At 33.2% G+C, this 22,567-nt stretch overlaps 1 protein-coding gene across 1 annotated transcript; it reads left to right on the top strand.

The window, feature by feature from the left end:
• The first annotated feature begins 17,505 nt into the window (after positions 1-17,505).
• LOC106468100 (insulinoma-associated protein 1a-like) lies at positions 17,506-20,156 on the top strand. Its single transcript, XM_013928513.2, has one exon. It carries the CDS (start codon positions 17,645-17,647, stop codon positions 18,815-18,817), a length of 1,173 nt encoding a protein of 390 aa, XP_013783967.1. The 5' UTR covers positions 17,506-17,644; the 3' UTR covers positions 18,818-20,156.
• Positions 20,157-22,567: the final 2,411 nt, after the last annotated feature.

Genomic DNA, 22,567 nt, shown 5'->3' with positions numbered 1-22,567 from the left:
GGCTACTTTCAGTGAGTTTGCACAAAAAATATATCACATGCTTATGAATATTTTAATTCAATACAATCAGAGATTACTGAAAACATTGGGTAATATTACGCTTCCCCTTAATGTAATGTAAGTTCTATTGTTATTATCCCCGAAGGCTTATAACACTAAAAACCGGGTTTCGATATCCGTGGTGGGCACAGCATAAATAATCCATTGTGGATTTTGCGCTTAGCAACAAACAAATGAACATGTTACTCTCGTCAATCAAGTAAAAAATCCACCAGCTCGCAAATATCTCAGCTTTTAAAACTGAAAATAATTTCCTACCACCACATCAACAAAACACATTGGTAGCCTCTTGCGTCATAAGTGAATAACCAATTTCACCGTCTTACCAGTGGGGTAAAATTTGTTGTTATAGTGTGAACGCCTTTTGTAAACCGACGAAGCACACTATTCTGGATTGAGAGAAACGCGTCGCCACCAATGGATAAGACGAACATATACTCTTCCAATTCTTGAAAATCCCTGAAGGAAGAAATATAAAATGCAACGTTAAAAATATAATATCCCTGATACTAATGTCTAATGGCTAATACGTTAATTGTGATCATACTAACAAATGACATATAAACAACTCCTGTATTTGTTGGTTTCCAGCCGGCCTATTGAGCTCTAATCGAGCGAAACGAGCCATCGGCAACGGAATACAACGAATAAAGAATGGCTGGAATACAATTATTATATACTCTTCTACTAATTCTTCCAGATATAGAATGCAGTGTTAAAAATATAATAAGCCTAATATAGAATTATTTCTTGTTTGATACTTGTGTTCTCTGTGTGTGTTTGATTCATGTATGTGATACAACTTCCATATAATCTCCTTTTACGTGTACAACATCACACACATAACCACGTACATGTATGCAGCAACACTGCATATATTTATATATGCTTATAGTGCCCGAAAGACTGCCTGATGAGAGAAATATCTAGTCTGATACTGTCATCTTTTAAGTGACAAACTTGACCCTCCCTCTTTCTCTGCGTTACAGCATGAATAATCGCAGATGGAGTTCAGTCAAACCAAGAATTTTGAATTAGAACTCATCGAAGTTCAATCAATATTCGTGCTGTACAACGTACATCAACACACACTGAGACAGATACAGACCGAGTACAATATTTAACAGTAAAATGTACTTACTTTCACAAACACTAGCATTTGAATGATCATCATATTTTACTGCCATATAAGTATTGCTTCATCCACTACAGTCTACATTAAATTAAAACAAATACAGATAAAATTCAGTAAAAATTATTTTTTCGCAGTTATTCACGACACCCCAATTAATATTCTTTGTTGATCAAGAGATTTACTTCTTCGCTGCACACTTGGAAGTCCCACACACTTGTATGTAAATGCTACATAGGTTTTGTCTAACGAACTGAGGTACATTTTCGTAATAAACATCCTGCTATTGTTCATCATAACATTCTGCTTGAGTGCTTGGAAAGCAATGATTGAAAGTACTTTCAGCATCTGACTCTATTAAAAATCCATGTGAGCATTTACAGTCATGAAAACTGTAAATGTTCTAGGCATTGCAACTAATAACATTAACTGCCCTAGCTGTACTGTAATCAAGTGGTTATCCCAAGATATAGTGCATACATTCTACCATATCTTGGAAAATAGGAGTTTCAATGCCCTTTCATTTATTTATTTTGTCAATCAACTGATTGTCTTGACTACACTGTAAAGGAACAGTTAACACACAGTGTCGATTAATATCTCAACATTATCTACTGTCTGAAATCTTAGAATGTTGTCCTCAAATTCACCAGTCTCCTCTACCTGGTCCAATCATTGCATGTGAGTGTCATCAGTCATACATGTCTTTATCTTGTCAACATGTTCAACATGTTGAAATGTACCACACGACCACTGCATTTCACTCAGAGCTGGATAGAATGAAATGTATGAAAATGAGATAAGGACCAGTCCAACCACAGCCGAGTTGTTTCCATGCTGCAGACATATAACAAGGTCATATTTCAGTTCCTTCATTATCTTTCATAGCATCTCTTCTGCCATATCATAAACTTACACAGCTGAAGATATGTCAATTCATACACATCAGTTAACACAGATCTAACCACTCGACATATTCCTATGGAAACTGTGGCTCATCTGCACTGGAGTGAGGGTGTGGGGTGAGAGATCATACGTTATTTCCTATAGGAATTGTATTTCTCAGCCAAATATGCATAACTATGGTAAACAACCAGTTGACCTTTGCTCTTTTGTCATAATGTCATAATGAAAAACAGCAATCATTCACCTAATTAAGGGTGGTTTAGATTTAAAAACTTTAAAATCATATACTTCATCATACATACTACCATTTTTACTAAACCACAATACTTTATTTTTTCAATTAACATTACTAATTGACTGTGCTTATGTTATCAACCATACGAAAATCTTTAACCTATTTGATGAAGTTATTGATAATGAACAGCACATATCGATTATCTTGTTTATTTTCTGAGAAAGGCTCAGCTACATGTAGGGTTATCTGCTGTAAGAAAGAACCAACAACTTTGTGCCAGCTTCTCCTCTGGGCAGCACACACTATAGTGTTTGCACCATCACTCAACATCTCATTTTGGTCAGAAGAAACAGTTTTGCACATTGAAACATATTAGAAACACCTTGATGACTTCTATTCCTTGCAGCATGAATTATGTCCTGTCTAACCACGCTGGGAACTACTAGCAGCATCAGACATTAGTTTAACATAATGACAGAGTACACCTTTCTCTGCACAAGATATTCCTTTATCTATGATGATCATGTTTCAACTTGCTGCATGGTAAGCAGCAGCTAAGCTAAGTCTGGGGTTTTATGTTACTCTTTCTAAGCCTCTAGAAATATAATTTTGGAATCATAAAATTTTATGCTGTTGGTCATCCCAGTTGCTACAAAGGCTTTCACTTTTGTATGGTGTCTAGTATCAGGACATTTAAAGAACAAAGAAGCTCTCACCATCTGAAGAATAGTCATTTGCACTTCCATTATCTGCAGTCGATGATGTAGAACACAGTTATATTATTGCAAAATTGTATTCCAATCTGCAATCCCTCCTCTAGATTTTTAATGTTCATCATCCATTTCAATGACTATTGCTAATGTGAATGGTGAATGTCCTTCAATACTAGTAGTTTCAGTAACGTTTGTCATATCCTACAATACTGCAAACAATTCTTCTTATGTCATGCAATACCTACATACAGTGTCATCATCATTACTACCATGTGCAATTACATGTTTTACTCTACGCTGTACATGCAACAATTCCATTCCAATTCCATTATCACTGGCGTGGCATCAGTATCCATAGAAAGCGACTTTCATGTCTTGGATAAGATAGAATTGGAGCCTCTACTGAAGCGTACTTTAGTATCTAAATACATTTTGACTTAATTGAATGCAGGCAGTTGTGCAGCACTCTTAGAAAAATTGGTCATGAATCGTCAATAATACAACACAAAACCTAGAAAGCTATATATCTAACATATTTTAATGAATCTTGGTCAATCCCTAACTTAGATTACCAATAAACTCCACCTGTCTATACTTAAGCAATCACTTTACTAACTGCAACTTCAAACCTTCTTTCCTTATTCACTCCAAATCATATTCATCTTGTCAGCAACAATCAAAAATACATTGTCAACATAGATCGCATCTCTGTCATTGCATTCATCACAGTATAAACTACAATAGCTGCTTGAAAATGGCAAGCTTAATTCGTACAGACTTTCTCAAGCGCTGAAAGTACTCTCATGTTTATTCTCATCATTCAGCTCCACTTATAATTATCTGAAAGCCACGTCTAATGTTCTCAATCAATGGGCATCTGTCATGATAAGCATTCTACAGCAGGGAAAGGTATAAAATCAACATAGAATCTTTAGATACCCTCTCACTTCCTGGCAATTACCATTGAAGACAACAAAACTGTTTGCATACTGAATTATTCCTCTTTTCAACATATCCTATACGTATCTATGTACTGGCAATATTTGTAGTTTCTGTGTGGTGGCAAGCTACTAATGTTTGATCCAAAGAAACATAAACACATTGTCATATCCAACCAGTATTAGGTTCTTGTTATTGTGTTGAATCCTTATTGTTTACACAGTTTTCATTCAAATAATTATAGATGTTCTGATAGCCATATATTTGCTACCGTATTCGGTAAAACCAAAGTGATACCAGTTTTTAAGCTAGTTCCATATATGCTCTTTCACCATTATGATGATCATTCTAAGTGGAATCTAAATAGCACCAGTACTATGTCCTCAACTGAGCAGATAGCTGCTCAATAAGGTGAAACCTGTTTTATTTGTTGGTCCTATCAATCCAGCAGATGGCAATAACACACTAGACGTAGTTCATAATAACTCACAGAGGTTGGGTAAATTATACTGAAGCGATGTTGGAACCTCACCACATTGTTACAGTCAATGCCATCACATGGTGATGCTCTGCTGATGACCATGCATCTTGACAATAATCCTACGCCATCATTTCCAATGCAACAAGCTACATTGTAAGGCTGTCATGTCTAAAGCACAATACTTCTCTCTGTTGGTATCCATAATCCATCTAGTATACGAGGATAATGATTTCTCAGGGACAGTTTCAACAGTATAATCAGACGAAAAGCCATAGTCGTTGAGTCTAGTAACTTGACTGCTATGTCTTTGTATGGAATTTTCCATTTGCGTGAAATATGTGACATCTGAAAGGCTATTTCATGGAAGCACGTTGTGTATACTTTACTTGTGTTTCTTTTCCAGATAGCCTTACCTGGTTCACGTAGACGACTTTTGTCATGAAACTTTTTGTTCATGGATTCTCCTCTGCTACAAGACATCACACTTTGTTTAACGTCCTTGAGTTAAGACTTAGTGCATGTAGATGATCCTGATGTCCAAGTTGATCCATGCTCATTTGTTTTCCAATGCCATTAAATGAGAAGAATCCGATTTGGAATTTCTAGTATTCAATATGAACAAATCTTTATAATTTGTATGTGTGAAAATTTCACTTTAGCAACAGCTGTGCACATATCTTTCCTAAACACAATAAATTTTCCGTGGTATCACACTACCTAAGAAATGAAGCAGAAACCAATACTGATAATGTACTTCTGATATTAGCCGTTCCGTCACGACTTTATATCGGCTGTGACTGCCACGTATACCTGTATTCATGCAGTCGACTGTTTTTCCATATGTGGTTAAAATTAAGTGATTTTTAAACAGAGCTGGAGTTCACCTATTGGGTAAGAAAAACAAGCAGATAATTTCTGCAGTAAGATCAACTCCACGATACAAATGTCTAAATCTAGACCAGAGACAATTACCTTGATTCTTTAAAAAGGAACTCCTCCTCTGATATATTTTTGCTGTATGTGAAAGTATTATGTCTACTTAATTATATGTGTTATATGTATAAAGAACATAAATATCTAATAATAATCATAAAACACGATGATAAATATGAGACTATTTACTATTATGTGTTCCTTGAGTGACATCACACAGATTACGCAAGTATTAAGTTTGAAGAGAGTAGAAGCAAGGTTGTATGTAGGGCAGTAGTATACTTGTACTTCAAACGATTTTGTGACAAATATTAGCCTAAAAGTATTTCTCCTTGTCTCCAATTATTTTCCTTTCACTCGGTTGAAGGAGGTGAGGGTGGGAAATTCTTGAAAAACGTTGGTACTGTCCCTTTTACAAGATATTGGGGAGGTTATGTACACATAAACTTAACCACTAAATCCACCTAGAAACAATTAAGTATGACATGTTCTTCGAAAACAACATTGTTTTCATCGATATGAAATGTCCACATGATCTTTTCTATTCCTAGGTTATGCAGCATTTTCTTTTTTTTTTTTGTTGTTGTTATTTACATTTTTTCTGGATCCTTTTTTGGATTTTGACAGAGGTTTGGTGACTTGGTGAAGATACAACTCCTTGTTAGTAGAATCGTACGCTTCACGGCCATATGAACTAACAGTGCTTATACGAGAACATAGGTAGAAAGAGCCTAATTTCACAGACAATGAAGTTCTTTGGGTGTACAGACTCCTGCAAAATTATCAGTGACTTATGGGTTTTTTTTTTCAAAAAACTTTGTCGAGAAGCAATCATAAAGGCATATTTCTCGAATACTGGATTTTGTTAGTATTTGACATGTTTCAGTAGTCTCTACTTGAAAACTATCCACGTGATGACTAGAATTCTTCATTTTTGGTGTTTAATCTTGCAGATGTGCAGTAACTGAGCCATCCAAGTTCCTATATATCACCTACATATGTCTATCTACAGTGAACGGAGTTGAATTCTGTTTTGCTACATTAGCCTAAACTATATTTGTTATACTATACGAAAAGTGCCTGTTTAATAAAGGTTAAAAGAAATCTTTGAGAAAACCATGTGTTTACCTGATAAAGATAGATTGATAAAACAAAGTTAAAAAAAGGGTTATCCAAAACAGGCAAAATTACGTTGTTAAAACCTGAATAGGAAGCCTTATTTCCTGTATGCGTCAATTAGAGGGTCATTCAACAATGGAGCGAAAACAATTGGATTTAACTACAATCATTAGCTTCCTCTTGAGCTTAGTTAAAATATAGTATCTGTTCAAAACCGTTACAAGGCAGGCAGGTCAACAAAACTGAAGTGAAGTATCCTAATGATGTCACACTACACCGAATCATCCCCTTTGCTGCTCTTGCTTAAATATGTGTGCTTAAAGTGAGAATTGGTTTATTTGTTTTTGAATTTTGTGCAAAGCTACACGAGGGCTATCTGCGCTAGCCATCCCTAATTTAGCAGTGTAAGACTAGAGGGAAGGCAGCTAGTCATCACCACCCACCGCCAACCTTTGGGCTACTCTTTTACCAACGAATAGTGGGATTGACCGTCACATTATAACGCCCCCACGGCTGAAAGGGCGAGCATGTTTGGTGTGACGGAGATTCGAACCCGCGACCCTCAGATTGCGAGTCGAGTGCCTTAACCACCTGGCCATGCCGGGCCTTGTGAGAATTGGTAAATAGATAATTTCATTGTTATAGAGACCCAGGTTTTTCTATTTCACACTTCATCCTTTATTTGCGTTTATTTGTCAAAAGACACAGAAAGCGAAACAAAATAAAAGCCTAATAAGATGAGAATAAAAATTGTTTGACTGTGGAGGTAAGTATAAAAAATATAGAGAAATGATTTATGCATGGTAAGCAAATGATGTCAGTTTGTTACTATACAGTTCTTTTCTCAACAGGAGGTGTGAGTGTGACTGGTTGAGAGAGGAACGATCTAAATAGCACAGGCAGTAAATTGCTTGTACTTTATATGTTGGAAAGTTTATTTTTGTAATGATAAACAGCAGACATATCAGAAAACGTACTTCTAATAATTTGTAAACAAATTACAATGCTTTAGTGTCTATTATATTTTTAAAAAAATTACAGAATTATTTATTATGTATGTATAAATTGCATTTCCGTATTTTTCATTATATTTTACTAGTAAAGTGCTTGACACAATAAATTTTAAGTATTTTACCTATACATTGTTTGATATAGTTATGATTTGAATTTTTATAATAAGCCATTATTGCAATAAATGTTAAACATAGAAGATGCTTTGCACAATCCTCTAAAACTGAAATCTTTCCACAGATACACATTTCAAACTTCTGCAGATGTTTGCATATTTTTCTAGACATAGGATACTACAACACACATTAAAATACATGAGCATAGATGTATGTGTGTCTTATTACACAAATCACATGGGTGTATCTTTCTGTACGCTGGTACACAGGATGAAAGAGGAAGATGAAAGGAAAATGGCGCCTTCAGAATCCGCCATTGTATAAAGGAAAATATTAATATTTAATTAGGGAATTTTGTTAAACTATTCCAGATTTCCTGTATTGATGTAGACTTTGATCACCAGAAGAGCCTCCATTCTTCTCCACTTTAGTGATGTAGACTTTGATCATCAGGAGAACCTCCATTCTTCTCCATTGTATTGATGTAGATTTTGATCACCAGAATAACCTCCACTCTTCTCAACTGTATTGATGTAGACTTTGATCACCAGAAGAACCCCCATTCTTCTCCATTGTATTGATGTAGACTTTGATCACCAGAAGAACCTCCATTTTTTCCACGCTGTAGCAGACATCTTCAGCAATGTGAGTCAATCTAAATTTTGGATAAATATCTGGGTACCTTATAGAAACTTCTGACAGCAAGTCATGATATAACTTCCTTTCCAAATAAGTTCACATTTAAAGAAAGAACAGGGTTAGAACAGGGTTATCAGCTTCCCAAAAGCTCGTGGCCAGATTGAGACCATGGACATGACTTTTGACATTAATGGTGAAATACCTTTGTCCAGGAGATAACGCTAGACTCTATACTATGTTCTCGGAGAGCAAACCACTTTGGGTGACAAATTTCTCTTTTGCACATATTTTTTAATGAAAATACCATCTGCTAGTCTTCTGAAATTTAATGGACAACGAGAATATAAAAGAAGTGCAAAAATATTTACGTTAAGCAAACTTAGAAACGTTGCACAACAAATACTGGGGTCACATCCCAAAATTTCCCTCTGCTCTGAGATATTCCTACATACTCTAGCAACCTTCCAGGCAAGAAAAATAGCCACAATAAGTAGAGTAATAGCAGAAAATGCTATGAAAAAATTAAACTGAGTTTTTTATCTGACTGAACTGAATAAAGAATATGGATATTAATTGGTATGTTTAAATAAAAATAACAATTCGTTTTTTGCATTAAAGACAAACAGGTTCAATACAGACGCACAGCACATAAAAACAGTTGTCGCTAGCAACTGTGTAAAGATATTTTTCTGGAAGAAAAATAGATTAGACTAAATCGCAATACAAACTGAAAGAGTTAACCACTTTGTATAACACACATTAGGAGCATCTCCCTCCCACCCACTATCCACGTCACTTTGGTTATTCGTAAGTAGAGATCTGAAGGAAGGAGTATCCAGGTGTTCCCTCATAGTCAATCTCACTAAAAACAGATACTGTTAAACCATGCAGTCCTTCAGTGACACCTTCTTAGAAATTTCAGGTATATCAAAGGGTGAATGACCTAGAACATTATCAGGTTAGCTGCATTCCAAAATTATACATTTTACACACTAAATGTACGGGTGCGTCCTAACATAAATGTGAGAACAATCTTTACCTCTCTAGACTAAAAGGAACAGTAACATATGGTATGTTTCATATACCACATATATATAACAGTTAAGCTATAAAGCAGCGACTGGTTTTTGATAATTAATAGTCGATAAAATGTTGTTGTTCTTTCCTCATTGACACTTCACACATAAGAAATTTGTAAGAAATGCAATTACGCTTTTCATGTATGAATGAAAAATAATCTAATGATATAAAGTTTTCCTTCTGGTATAAAGGTTTAGGAGTAACTTTATTAAATTAACTGAAGCTTCATAATAAGTAATGCAGTGTAAACCAGTTCTAAAGTTCTACCAGAATCCAATAATACCTCTATACAAGAATGTTTAAAAGAAAACCAACTTAACAGTAAAAACATATTTTCCATATCAATAAAAGTAATTTACATACATCTAAATAATCGTGATTTGGCTGCTATTCAATTTTCATTGGTTGTAAATATAGTACATTTATGGTTGGAATACCCAAATTTGATTTTCTGTCCCAAAATGAAGTTGTTTTTTTAACAGAGGGTATTGAATAATTTAATACAAAATCAAATGTTGTGAAAATAGTAAGAAAAATTAAATAACATATGAACATGTCTAATATAATCGAAAGGCAAACATGTCAAAAATGAGTTGTAGCTTTTATGGTACTATACCTGTCAAGGCATTTGATTAATAGTGAGTGTCACCTCTAATTGGTGTAGTGATGTGTTTCCTGAGTAGCGGTCAACGAAACAAGAGAGGATACATTTCTTTAACCATCAGTTTTCAAAGTGTAGGTACTAAAAAAAATAGTTTTCAAAGAGAAGGTACTAAAAAATAGTTTTCAAAGAGAAGGTACTAAAAAATAGTTTTCAAAGTGAAGGTACTAAAAATAGTTTTCAAAGTATAGGTACTAAAAATAGTTTTCAAAGTATAGGTACTAAAAATAGTTTTCAAAGTATAGGTACTAAAAATAGTTTTCAAAGTATAGGTACTAAAAATAGTTTTCAAAGTGTAGGTACTAAAAATAGTTTTCAAAGTATAGGTACTTAAAATAGTTTTCAAAGTATAGGTACTAAAAATAGTTTTCAAAGTGTAGGTACTAAAAATAGTTTTCAAAGTGTAGGTACTAAAAATAGTTTTCAAAGTGTAGGTATTAATGTGTTATTCAAAATATAATTGCGTTTGAATGATCTCAATGTAACTAATTTTCTTACATCTGGATATTTGTTGTCCACAGATTTATGCCATTACTGGTGTAAATTAATTTTATGATTGAAAATCTATAAAAGTTTGCCTGTAACCATGTTCCTAAAGAATGTGTTAATGAAGTTCTCTTTCTCTATAGTCTCTAAACCATAACGCCTCTTGAGAATCACGAATGTATTTTATAATTTACTGTATTTTATATTTCTTTGACTAGAACTGTAGCTTTTAAAAACAAAGTACATGTAGAATATTTGCAAACATAAATATATATACAAAGTATCTACATGCATCTTTTCAGCGGGAAAGGAGTCTTTATTATACTTGTCGTACAATCACAGTTTTAACGAATTTTCGTAGATTAAACCACAATTCACAAATATCTGTTCAAGATATAGTGAGTAAAATTTTGCAGCCTATCCTGTGTTTAATAGTAATCACTAGAGAAATAAGATTCAACATAGCTGTACCATCTGTCTAATTCTGTCGTATCACTCTACATTTAGGTTCCCCTGAGAACAAACATCCACGCGACAGATCGCACAAAGCACGCTTGATACGCATGAGTGTTCATTCATAATCGCGTAATGCACAAGCCAGGTGTTCGATATGAACTCTGTTGTTGCTAAGCTGGCACGCGCCACACACTGCAACGTTCCAAGGCTGGTTAGGAGTGTACCTACAATACAGCGTTTATTGTACTTTTCAGATAATATATTGAAGCACATTTATAGTTTATAAAACATGTGTGCTACGTTATACATTTCATAACCGGAGTTGTTATTTTGGTGTTTTTTTTCTGAAACGTCCTTCAAATTTTGCTTAATAAAAAATCGTCTTTGAAGATCATTACAGACAGTGATAATATCACGTAATATGCTGTATAAATTTTTAGCAATAAAAAAAACATTATTAAACAACTAACGTATTATGATAAGTGTTCTCGTAACTTATTAATATATAAAATCAGTTGTGATGCATTTGTGTTTTGTTATGGTTTATATAATTTGACAGTATGTGATTATGCACTTATAATAATGTATTTATTCATTTCTTATGTGAAAGAATAACACCAATTGAGAAATACCTTTAGTAAAGTAATAAAATTCAAACGAACAAACAAAAACACTAAAATAACACAGGGTAGTTGTAATAGAAACTGCATTTGTAACTTTTTTTTTTACCAAATTAAAATGATGGAAGTTTCCATACGTTTTCTAACTGTAAACAATAATTTATCAGTAAGCTAGAGGGTTTCCAATTCTATTCTTTTGTTAAAGTTAAAGTTGATAATTTCTTGGACAAAACGAAGATCCTGTTGATGGTTACTTTTTTACAGTAATCAAAAGAGAAAACGTAAAAAAGTAATCGTAGTTTCACTTACGTTTGTTCAGCATGTAGCTTGTTCACGTGAGTATAAAAGAAGAATGTACTTTGAACTTGAGTTATAAACCCAAGTAATATTCAGATACTAAAACAAAGAAAGTAACTTGGAGAACATTCACCAGGTTCACAGAAATTTTTATCTTAATGTATTAAACTCAATTTCAATTTATTATAATAAACTAGCTGATATTAACCCGTTAAGGAGGCAAAAATTGTCTAAAGAGCAATGTTAGATAATGTTCCCCATCCTTCTTTCTTTTGTTATTAAATCCCTAATGATCTCATTAGATGCTGATTTCATACCCTACTTTGTATAAAGTAATAAGTGGAGTCGTTTAACTCATTAAGTACTTGTGTTTTTAAATTCAAAACCAAAAGTCTATAAAAAAGTGGAAATGTGTGCTATTTCAGGGTCATTTGTTAACTCCCCTTCTCGAGCAAAAATCCTAAAACAAAATTACCCTTGTTCATCGTCGGACAGTTTCCAGTTACCATTCTACAATTTACGGTACTCGAATCAGCCAGTTCAGAGTAATGCAAGTTAAAAGTTTATTTAAAAAAAGTGAAAATGTGCCATATTTCAGGGTCTTTTTTTATCTCCCTTCTCGGGTAAAAATCGTTGAACAGAATCACTAATGTATACCATCGGACAGTTTCCAGTTACGGTAATCGAATCAGCCAGTTCAGAGTAATGCAAGTTAAAAGTTTATTTAAAAAAAGTGAAAATGTGCCATATTTCAGGGTCTTTTTTATCTCCCTTCTCGGGTAAAAATCGTTGAACAGAATCACTAATGTATACCATCGGACAGTTTCCAGTTACCATACCAAAGTTACAGTAATCGAACTAATCAACTAAGGATGATGGATACAAAAACCCGTAATGGGTCAGCTTTACAGTAAAATTAGCTTATAAACCCTTAGTTCGTATACTTATGTGTGCGAATCATTAACTTATTGCAGCTAACTTGTATCTAATTTTTATAAATATTCTTTTCTGAAAAAATAAAACACCTCCAAACTATTTATTATAATGCGCAGAAATATTGATTTTTTCTAATGAGATTAAATAAATAGAGTATTAATGACTAGTTTTATTACACACTATAAATTGAAAAATAGAAAATGTTGCAAAATATCATAACTTCACTCATAGTAAAAACTTGTTAAAACAATAAGTAATGACTTCTTTGAGATAAACAGTTTTGGAAGTATTAGTTATATTCTGTTTTCTTTGTACACTGGTGACTTGTTTTCATGTGTCTATATATATCGTCTTATAGATATTTAGGATTTGCATGTGTATGTGTAAAGGCATAGCTATGTGTGTAATTGCACACATCCATGAAAACAAGAAGTCCCAAGTAGTCTCTCATGCAATCATTTGCTAGTAGTAGGTATGAAATTTCACCTGAGTAATTTGTAAAGCACATATTACAGACTGCTTTCAGTCGACGTATTATTTAAATTCCTATCTATGATTACCAGTCACACCGACATAAATCCTATCACTATTATAACTGCTGTAAATGATTGGCTAACACAAAATATCCGACAATATTGGTCAGTGAAATTACACTTCGTAGCATTCAGACCTTGCAGGCATACTAACTGATAAGATCCCGACACTAACGTAACTTCTGTTTATTTCATTCTAAACTACATCAAAGCAAAGGGTTGACTCCTTTTTGACATTCAGATGCTGCAGCCGCGTTAATTGATGAACTTTTATCACCATAACTGCTGATTGAATTCAGCCCAAAGCTTGAGGAAAGATAAAAGCACTATGGTAAACAGTCTGCACAGCTGAATACATCTACAATTTCTTCATCTTGTTTTAAGACCTTGTTAACAGTCAGAAAAGTCTTTCTCCATTACTCAAAGGAGATTTAACTTGGAGCGTGTTATAAGCTGGAAGATTCAATAAAATAAAATTCGATAGCTCTATAAAAAAACAATAACCCCAGTTTCTCATCCATGTATTTTTACACACATGTACCAAGTAATGTCTTGTCCAAGATTGACTGAATTGGTCACCACCTTTTTGGACACTAGGTTGCTGTTCAGGTATAACTAGGCCCTGCTAGTTCATATTAGGTAACTTGTTGTTTGCATGACCAAGATATGAAAATTTTCTCTTCCGGTACCTAATCAGTCTATAATTAAAATCAGGTGCCCAACACCTCATAAGGGTTTGACTACTGCAATAATGTAATTGTAATATGTATGGGAAGTTATTTCTACACAATTGAAATCTGTACTGTTTATTGTAACATTTTGCCTGTGCTTCCTCATTAAATCTTTGGGTAAAATAAGAGAAGTATGAAACGCTGACATCTCAAAAACTTATTGAGTTTGAGCCACTGCAGCTACAGTTACTGGGTTACTACTCTCTAGCAATATGTTTAATGTGGCCATATCAATCTGTATTGCCACAGAAAAGACCTTATTCATTACTGTCCCTGAAAACCACATGTTCAAATATGTGACTTGTTTCGGAGGTTCTTTTAGAGACATGTCTTTCAGGATCTCCTCTCATTCTAGTAAAGCCACACCATAATTATTCTTTCTATGAAAGCATTACAAATTATTTGTTTAAGTAATCAAGTAATTCTAAGCTCTTCAGCTTGCCCTTGTGGAAAGCTTAATTCTCAACTTAGTTGAATTCTAGGTGCATCAGCAATAACTATATTTCAGTCACAGTGCGATATAATTCAGAGCACTAGATCACCTAGAAAGAGCATCAGATATATTTTATCATTCCCAGAGTCCAATTATTTCAGTCAGTTGCTTGCCATTCATACTATGTGTGTCATATCAAGGGAAAGCAGTTCGTCTAGACCATCACTCTTATAAGACATTCACTACCACAAAGTGTGGAGCGCGATGTTTCTTCTGGACGGTAACGAAAGGTGAACCATAGAACATCAACTCAGCAGTCTGGACCAGAGCCGCTCGTGAAATCCGAGGAAATGCAAGGAGAGAGTTTGGGGGGGGAGTTAATAATCTAGATATTGCCTGTTCTACATTTCCAATAACACACTAAAACATAATATTCTCTCAAAGTAAAGCTTTATTAAATACAAACGCCACTATATATTAGTACCCCACAACAATTACATAGGTTATGATTATTAGTTTGCTTGTTGGACCATCAAATAACCTAACAAATGCTATTCAATGATCAGATGAAATACTATTTATGTTAGTAAATATTGTTTATGAGAGAATACGTCTTAGTAATGTCTCAAAGGTATTGTATTGTAATTTAATTATTACCACAATAGAAGGTGATCAGTTTCACCACCTGGCCCTCATTGGAAAATAACACGCAGCTGCAACAGTGCGCGTGCGTCTTATGTGGGTTTAATACTGCGGGCAAAGATAAGAGTTTTAGTTTACATTTAGTTGCTGCGTCCCTTACATTTTAACTTCAAGTATACATATAGAAACGTTGCTACTAAGCAATGGAATGAATCTGCTTTTTAAAAACGCTCCGTAGCATTCTGAGAAATAAAATATATCTATTATCCATTCGCAGTCCTGTTGAAAACATAAATCATCATGACACAGCAGATTTGGTTCGAAACGTTTTGAATACATGTTAATATATTTGTATGCAGCCCATTTATTTTCACATTTCACTAATGAAGAGAAGTTGCAAGGCAATTTATAAAAAAATATAATTCAATTAACTTTATTAAACGATGCCATTCATAAAAGTTTAAGTTAGTATTATCTTCATATCTATATAGGTTTCATGTTCACCAAATTACTGCACTTCGATGAAATATGTATATGCATATTAGTTATTAATCGAAAAAATACAATCATTATGTTAGAACGTAATAAACTTGTTATTAGATATAGTTAATATATCAAACTCATTGTTGTTTCTTGTAGTAACGTTCCCATACAATGACTCATTTGTAAGATTTAGCACTGAAATATGGAACTTATAATCCATAAACCTATTTTAAACAACCATAAGAAAAACAAATAATTATAGTAACAAAAATATATCAAGCAAATAATTCCAATCAATTACCCTCAACAAATCATTTTTTTAAATTCTTCGTATACTTGCATTCTGTTTTCGTTTATGACATACGTATAAGGCCTGTTTATCTTTGTCGTTTTTAAATGTAAATTAGAAAATTCTACTGATTTGACAAAAAACTTCCGAAAACGTCCCCGAAAAATGTACTAAAATATTGTTTAATACAAGTCTTGTATTCTGAATTGAAAATAATAAAATATCTGATGCTGTAAACTTAAATATATAAAGAACACAGATTACAGTAGTTTTCAATGCAATATATAACTGATTCGAAACCAGAATGTCTTGTGAGCAATCTAATTCTCTTAAATTTCCATGTGCTATGTTTTCTTAAACTAAACTTACAAGATTGCGCTATGTTTTATTAAACTTTAAAGACTCTGCTATGTTCTCATGAACTATACTTACAAGACTACGCTATGTTTTCTTAAACTAAACTTACAAGACTGCGCTATAAGTTTAAGAAAACATAGCGTAGTCTTGTAAGTATAGTTCATGAGAACATAGCAGAGTCTTTAAAGTTTAATAAAACATAGCGCAATCTTGTAAGTTTAGTTTAAGAAAACATAGCGCAATCTTGTAAGTTTAGTTTAAGAAAAAAATCTAAACTTACAAGACTGCGCTATGTTTTCTTAAACTTAGTAACTAAACTTCAAAGACTATGCTATGTTCTCATGAATTATACGCACAAGACTGTGCTGTATTCTGTTAAACTAAACTTCTAATACTGCTCTGCATTTCTTGTCTGTTTCATTATTTAATACAAAAGTTTGTATTTAAATGATTAACATATACAAATGTACGTTCCTAACTTTTTTTTCAAATTTCCTCTTATGTCTGTCCTGTGAGTTATTAACATTATGAAATAGCTATTTCTTGAAAGGGTGTCGAAAACTTGCATTAACAATGAATAGAAGCGAACTTAATTAGCTTAGTAGATTAACTTGTTTAACACTCTCAAAAATTCACCTATGAATAAATTTACAAAACATGAGCATATTTCAATTTAAATCTTAAGTAATAAGAATTTGATATTCACCAAATCGAGACATAATCCGTAACATATTGTTCTGTTGTTTTTATTTATTTTGTAGGTTTTTGAAAGTGAATAAATATAATGCAAGAATAATAGACAGTTTTCATTTCTTGGAAATATAAAAATTTTGTCGACCAGCTATTTTGTGACGGTATGAAAATCAACCAATAACAACTTTACTAAAAAGCCGCACAACAAATCCGTTATAGTTTCTGTCAAACGCCTTTCTGTGAGGACATCAGATGTGTTAACGCTAAGCTGAACGTTGCATCGAGCAACAACACTACTGATGCAGTAATGTCTACTGTTTGAGACGCCCTATTCTTTTAACGAAGTTCAAATAATGTCAATCACTCTGATTCTTCAAATAGGTATTCGCCATACACCAGTCATATGCAAGTTTGGCTCAGAACATTCAACAGTAGGCGTGGCTTAAAGCATACAAACTATGAGAGCTCGCACTGAGGGATATAACTGACTGCCGTCATTTTCTTGTTAGTTGACGGTAGAAACTGTACGCACAACAGAGTTATTGGAGAAAATTATTGAGTTTCATTCTTAATGAGCCCTATGATTGCCATTGCAAATCTTAATCTACAATACATTATATTACATTGATTGTAAAACCAGTTCTTGTTTTGTTTTCTACCATCATGCCCCGAGGTTTTCTAGTGAAGCGATCTCTCCGTCCACCTTCAACTAATCAGCCACGATGTCGACGGTTTTCCGACGAAGACCGGAGTGACACCAGTTCTGAATCAGAATCATTTCAGGACTTACAGTATTTCTCATCGACACTACCAAAAGAACAAGACGAACCGCTTGCCTTGACTACTGGCGATGAGAATGATAAAGACAAAGCTCTACCAGTCCGATCAACTGTGGTATACTTCCCACGTTTAGAACGCTTGCCTGCTTCCCTTCCTAGTACCCCTTCTCGTCCCAAGGATTCCTCTGTTCGTGTCTCACAGAGTGTTTCACCATTCCCACCTAACAAAAAGAAAGAAATCTCACAGAGTCCTGAACCCAAACGAAAATCTAAGATATCTCGTAAAGGAAAAGCCGTCCGTAAGCTAAACTTAGACGACGACAAAACGTCACCTGTGTCGGGTACATTTATTCTCGCACCAGAGTGTGAGGAAGACATACCAACTCCTATGAGAAGTGGTGACATTGACCCAAGCCTTAATGTAGTAAATATCAGTGAAGAAGCCAAAGCTGAACTAGCCAAAATTGAAAATAAAATTGGAGCGTACATATGTAAGCTGTGTAAAGAACACTATCCAGACGCGTTTAGTCTAGCTCAGCATCGTTGTTCACGTATTGTGCACGTAGAATACCGCTGTCCCGATTGCGACAAAGTTTTTAACTGTCCTGCCAATCTAGCTTCACATCGTCGTTGGCATAAGCCCCGACAAAGCCGTTCTGCTAGCGAGAAGTTGCACGTACCTCCGCAGCTGCTTCCGGCCACTTTGCTCGAGAACTGTGGTGATAGTGATAGCTTGAGAAGCACACCTTCCCCAGATGCGGACAACATTGACTCAAACGGATATGCAACAGAAGAGGGACAATTTGAATGTGAAATTTGCAGAAAACGATTTAGACGCCAAGCGTATCTAAAGAAGCACATCCACATTCACAAAAATATTTCCGAAAAAATCGAAGCCCCATTGTTGTACATGTACGACAAAAGATTTAGGACTCTAGCTGAAAGTACTTCATCACAAGCCCTGAATCACACAAGTTTGCTTACTAGTTTAACTCATGGATCTTTAACACAGCATCAATCCGAACAACTTCTCGTAAGTACTACGCAAGATTGCTAGGACACTTCTGCCATAAAGGGGAAGTGTTAAATAGAAAATGTTTAAATTGTGGTCAAAGTTCATGAGATGCACTGATGATATTTTTAATTAAACTACAAAAATGTAATATAATCGTTTAAACGAGACAATCTAGTCCATTTACCTAGTCATTATTATCATTTATTTTATGTGTTGTAAAACTATATTTGTAAGAGAAACAAAATTCTGGAATAATAGATATCATTGTTTTCTAAAGTTTGAGGTTTGATTACATTAAAAGGCACGTCCCAGAAAAATTAGCTTTCTAGTTATATAGATTTTAGGGAAACAATTGTTGGTTTTACCAAACTTAGCTTTACGCTAATAACTAAGCATTTCCGAAATATTAGGTTGCATTACGAGAGGTTTCTTCATAATTTTATCTTATTTGTTTACATTAGCATACAAAATAACCTAATTCAAACTTGGAAGGCATTTTATCAACTTCTGTAGATATGATGTAATACTAACTGGACTGCTCAACTTTATATAATTAAGAAAACAATTGTGAAAATCAGTATTGATCAAGTGCTAGAAAGGAGTTGTATATCGTAAGAATCACTCGCAATGTCCTGTGATAACAGATTTGTGCGAGAAGCATGAAAGTACATAAAATAACTTGGGCTCTCATAGGTTCCTTACGTGATATGTAGACTAGCGTGAAGTAAATCTATCACGATGATCCCTCAGAACTAATAGAACGCAGCGATAGAATAGCGACAAAAGTGAACAACAATCTATGAGTAAGGTGTGAACAGTTTCAATACTTCTACGCTCAACACTGACACTTAGAAAGTATTATTTGTGAAAGTATTTCAATCTAGTCCGTGTATTTTTATATAGAGAAAAATATACAAATTCTTGGGCTGATCTTCTCAGCCCAGACTTTAAAAACATTGTGTTTTATAACCAATCGAAAATTAAGAATATATTTTTATTTACTGTATACTATAGGATACATTATCAAATTATATTTTATTTACAATTCCACGAGGTTGTTATGCATGCCACGAAGTTTCTATTTTTGCAATGTACTGTACGTTGATCAAAGCAGCAATATATATATATTGTGTGTCATTTCATGTAGTGAAACAAGTTTTCAGTAATACAAGTATAAGAATCTGCCTTAGAAAGATGAACGTACAACAGAAACGTTAAGACTATTAACACAATGACTAAATGAAACAAGAAATAACAAAGTTAACAAAAAATATATATATATACTATTGACAAATTTTAAGGCTTTTACTTTGAAATCATAAGGAAAACTGTATATGTCTACACACACACACATATATATATATATATGGTGTCAAACCAGTCTCTACACATACACACATATATACATATATATATATTGCTGGCCTGGGAAAATATTATTTTTCCACTTTTTGAAAACCTTTAATGTGAAAAATATATGTGCTTACAGATCTTCAGGGACGTAAATGTTTTATATATTGCCTACTAAAATAGTTATAAAGGAACAAACAACTACGCATTCTGAAGTTATTAATGTCATATTTTTAATTTATTTCTTTTATTGTGTGCATGTACATTTTATGTTGTCAGTTATTGATAGAAACTATATATTTGTGAATAACACCTCAGTGATTATTTTTTGTCTTTCATACAAACGTTACATTCCATTTTTATACTATACAAATAACTGCCTGCATAAAGTATATTTAAAAAAACATATTTACACTAAAAACTAAAGTGTAGAATGTTCTCTTACTTGCAGTGTGAAGTAAAAGTAACTGGATTGAACTCAAACTTACAGAGATATTTAAATCTGAAAGTGAAATAACCACACTTCTAAAAGAACAGTACAATAGGTTCAAAGTAGGGTTTAATTTACAGACTTGCCTTGTGATTAAAATATATAAGATAGAAAAAAGTCTATCCTTTTAATAATTGTTTTTATACCAAAAATTTGTTCCACATAAGGTTTTCTGTCAAAACGTCCTTTCAAGTGACAGATAAAACTTCTATATTCTGTTGAAATATATTTTCAACGTTCAAGTTAAGGACATGTATATTTTTATGTGTACATATATATGAATGTATGCATAGATTTATAGTTTCTTATTCATCGCCAAACTCAACTTTGTTCGATCATGATATGTATGCAAAATAACGTTATGTATGTTCTTGTGTGTATCGAACAAATGTGAATCTGAATTAATATTTCCATATTATTTGAAAGTTGACAAAATTAGCAACACATTAAACAACGGATGGTCTACTTGGTCTACCATCGCAAAATAGTCCTAAAAACAAACACTTGAAGAACATAAAAATGGCTTTTGAATAGATATGCATTTCTTATTAAAATTATGTGTATTGTCTTATTCAAAAAAAAAAAAAAAAACGTTTAAGCGGGGTTTATAGAGCAATTATTCTTTAAATAAAACTTCTGTGTATACGAGGTACATGATTCGAATTAGTTTTAGTATGTCATTATCTTTGTCAAAAATCAGAATAGTGTCCAAATTAAAAAAAAACATATTAAGAAAACAAGATAAAAACTTATTTTTAAATAAGTTTATAATGAAAGTTTCAATAAGTTACACATGAAGTCGAAAAAAAAAGACGTCACATTTTATCTGAATTTATATGCAGCGTTTGTTGGATTGATTTACAAAATAACAAACTTATTTTCTTGGTGCGGACGAAGATGCTTAACATTTCTTTCGTATGGATGTAATATTATTGTCATAACATGTGAATAAAACTAAGTATGTGCTTTACTAGGTGTAATTGAACATATTTTTCGATTAAGTATATTTTAAGATATTGCAAAGAGGAACTAATACGTATTTAAATGAATCTTGAGTTTTATATCTAAAATACGCTAAAGTTTTACACTCTGATCTTCAAAAACCTGTCGTATAATTTTTATGTAGTTGTTTTGGTATTTTTTCCCCGGGTTTCCTTCAGCAAAACAGTGAAACAAAGATTAAAGTATTTATTTTATTTCAAATGTGCAAATAAGGGTTACTGAAATATATTATCATCATACAATGTCTCTATCCTCGGCCTTAAAAGGTGAAGATATTTCATAAAAAATGGCAGTATAATGTTTTCTCAATACATTCAGATAATATGTTGTAAGAAAATGATTCTAATAGTAATTACGAATATTGGAGACAATTATCTTTCCGCTAATTTCAGTTGATAGCCGGAATTTTCTAAAACGCATATATATTTGATGTAGAACTATTTTATAAACTTTTTCAATTTTAGAATGATTTGAAATTTTATTTTATTTTATTTTGGTGTATGTATTTTGATATCTAGAAAACTACTTTGTTCCATTTTCTTCCAAGACATACACGTACCCTACTTGTTTGGTTTCTTACTGATATTTGTTAAAATTACGTCTGCCATTTGCATTGGATTCAAACTATCTGTGTGTTTTAAAGTTAGTCCCCAAAAAGATTGAATTCGTCTCTCTCGTTACATAAAAGAACAGTAATTACCTCATTAGACTAGCAATTACCCCAATTAAACCAAATGGAAAACATACAGTTCTTTGACGTTTATATAATGGTAGTTCGATTGAATCACAAATAAACCGTAGAAAACAAAACAAGTGACAAACATTAAAATTATAGTTTCAAATTTGATATCGTAATGTAATTGAATACACAATTAATTGAATACCTTATATTCGCAATATACGCATTTTTAGAAAGAATTTAACTTGGGTCATTTACATATGTATTTTAA

Source organism: Limulus polyphemus, unplaced genomic scaffold (genome assembly GCF_000517525.1).
Source record: "Limulus polyphemus unplaced genomic scaffold, Limulus_polyphemus-2.1.2 Scaffold2873, whole genome shotgun sequence".
Classification (NCBI taxonomy): Eukaryota; Metazoa; Arthropoda; class Merostomata; order Xiphosura; family Limulidae; genus Limulus; species Limulus polyphemus.
Note: the sequence above shows the minus strand (reverse complement) of the source record. Positions and strands in the feature narration are given on the sequence as shown.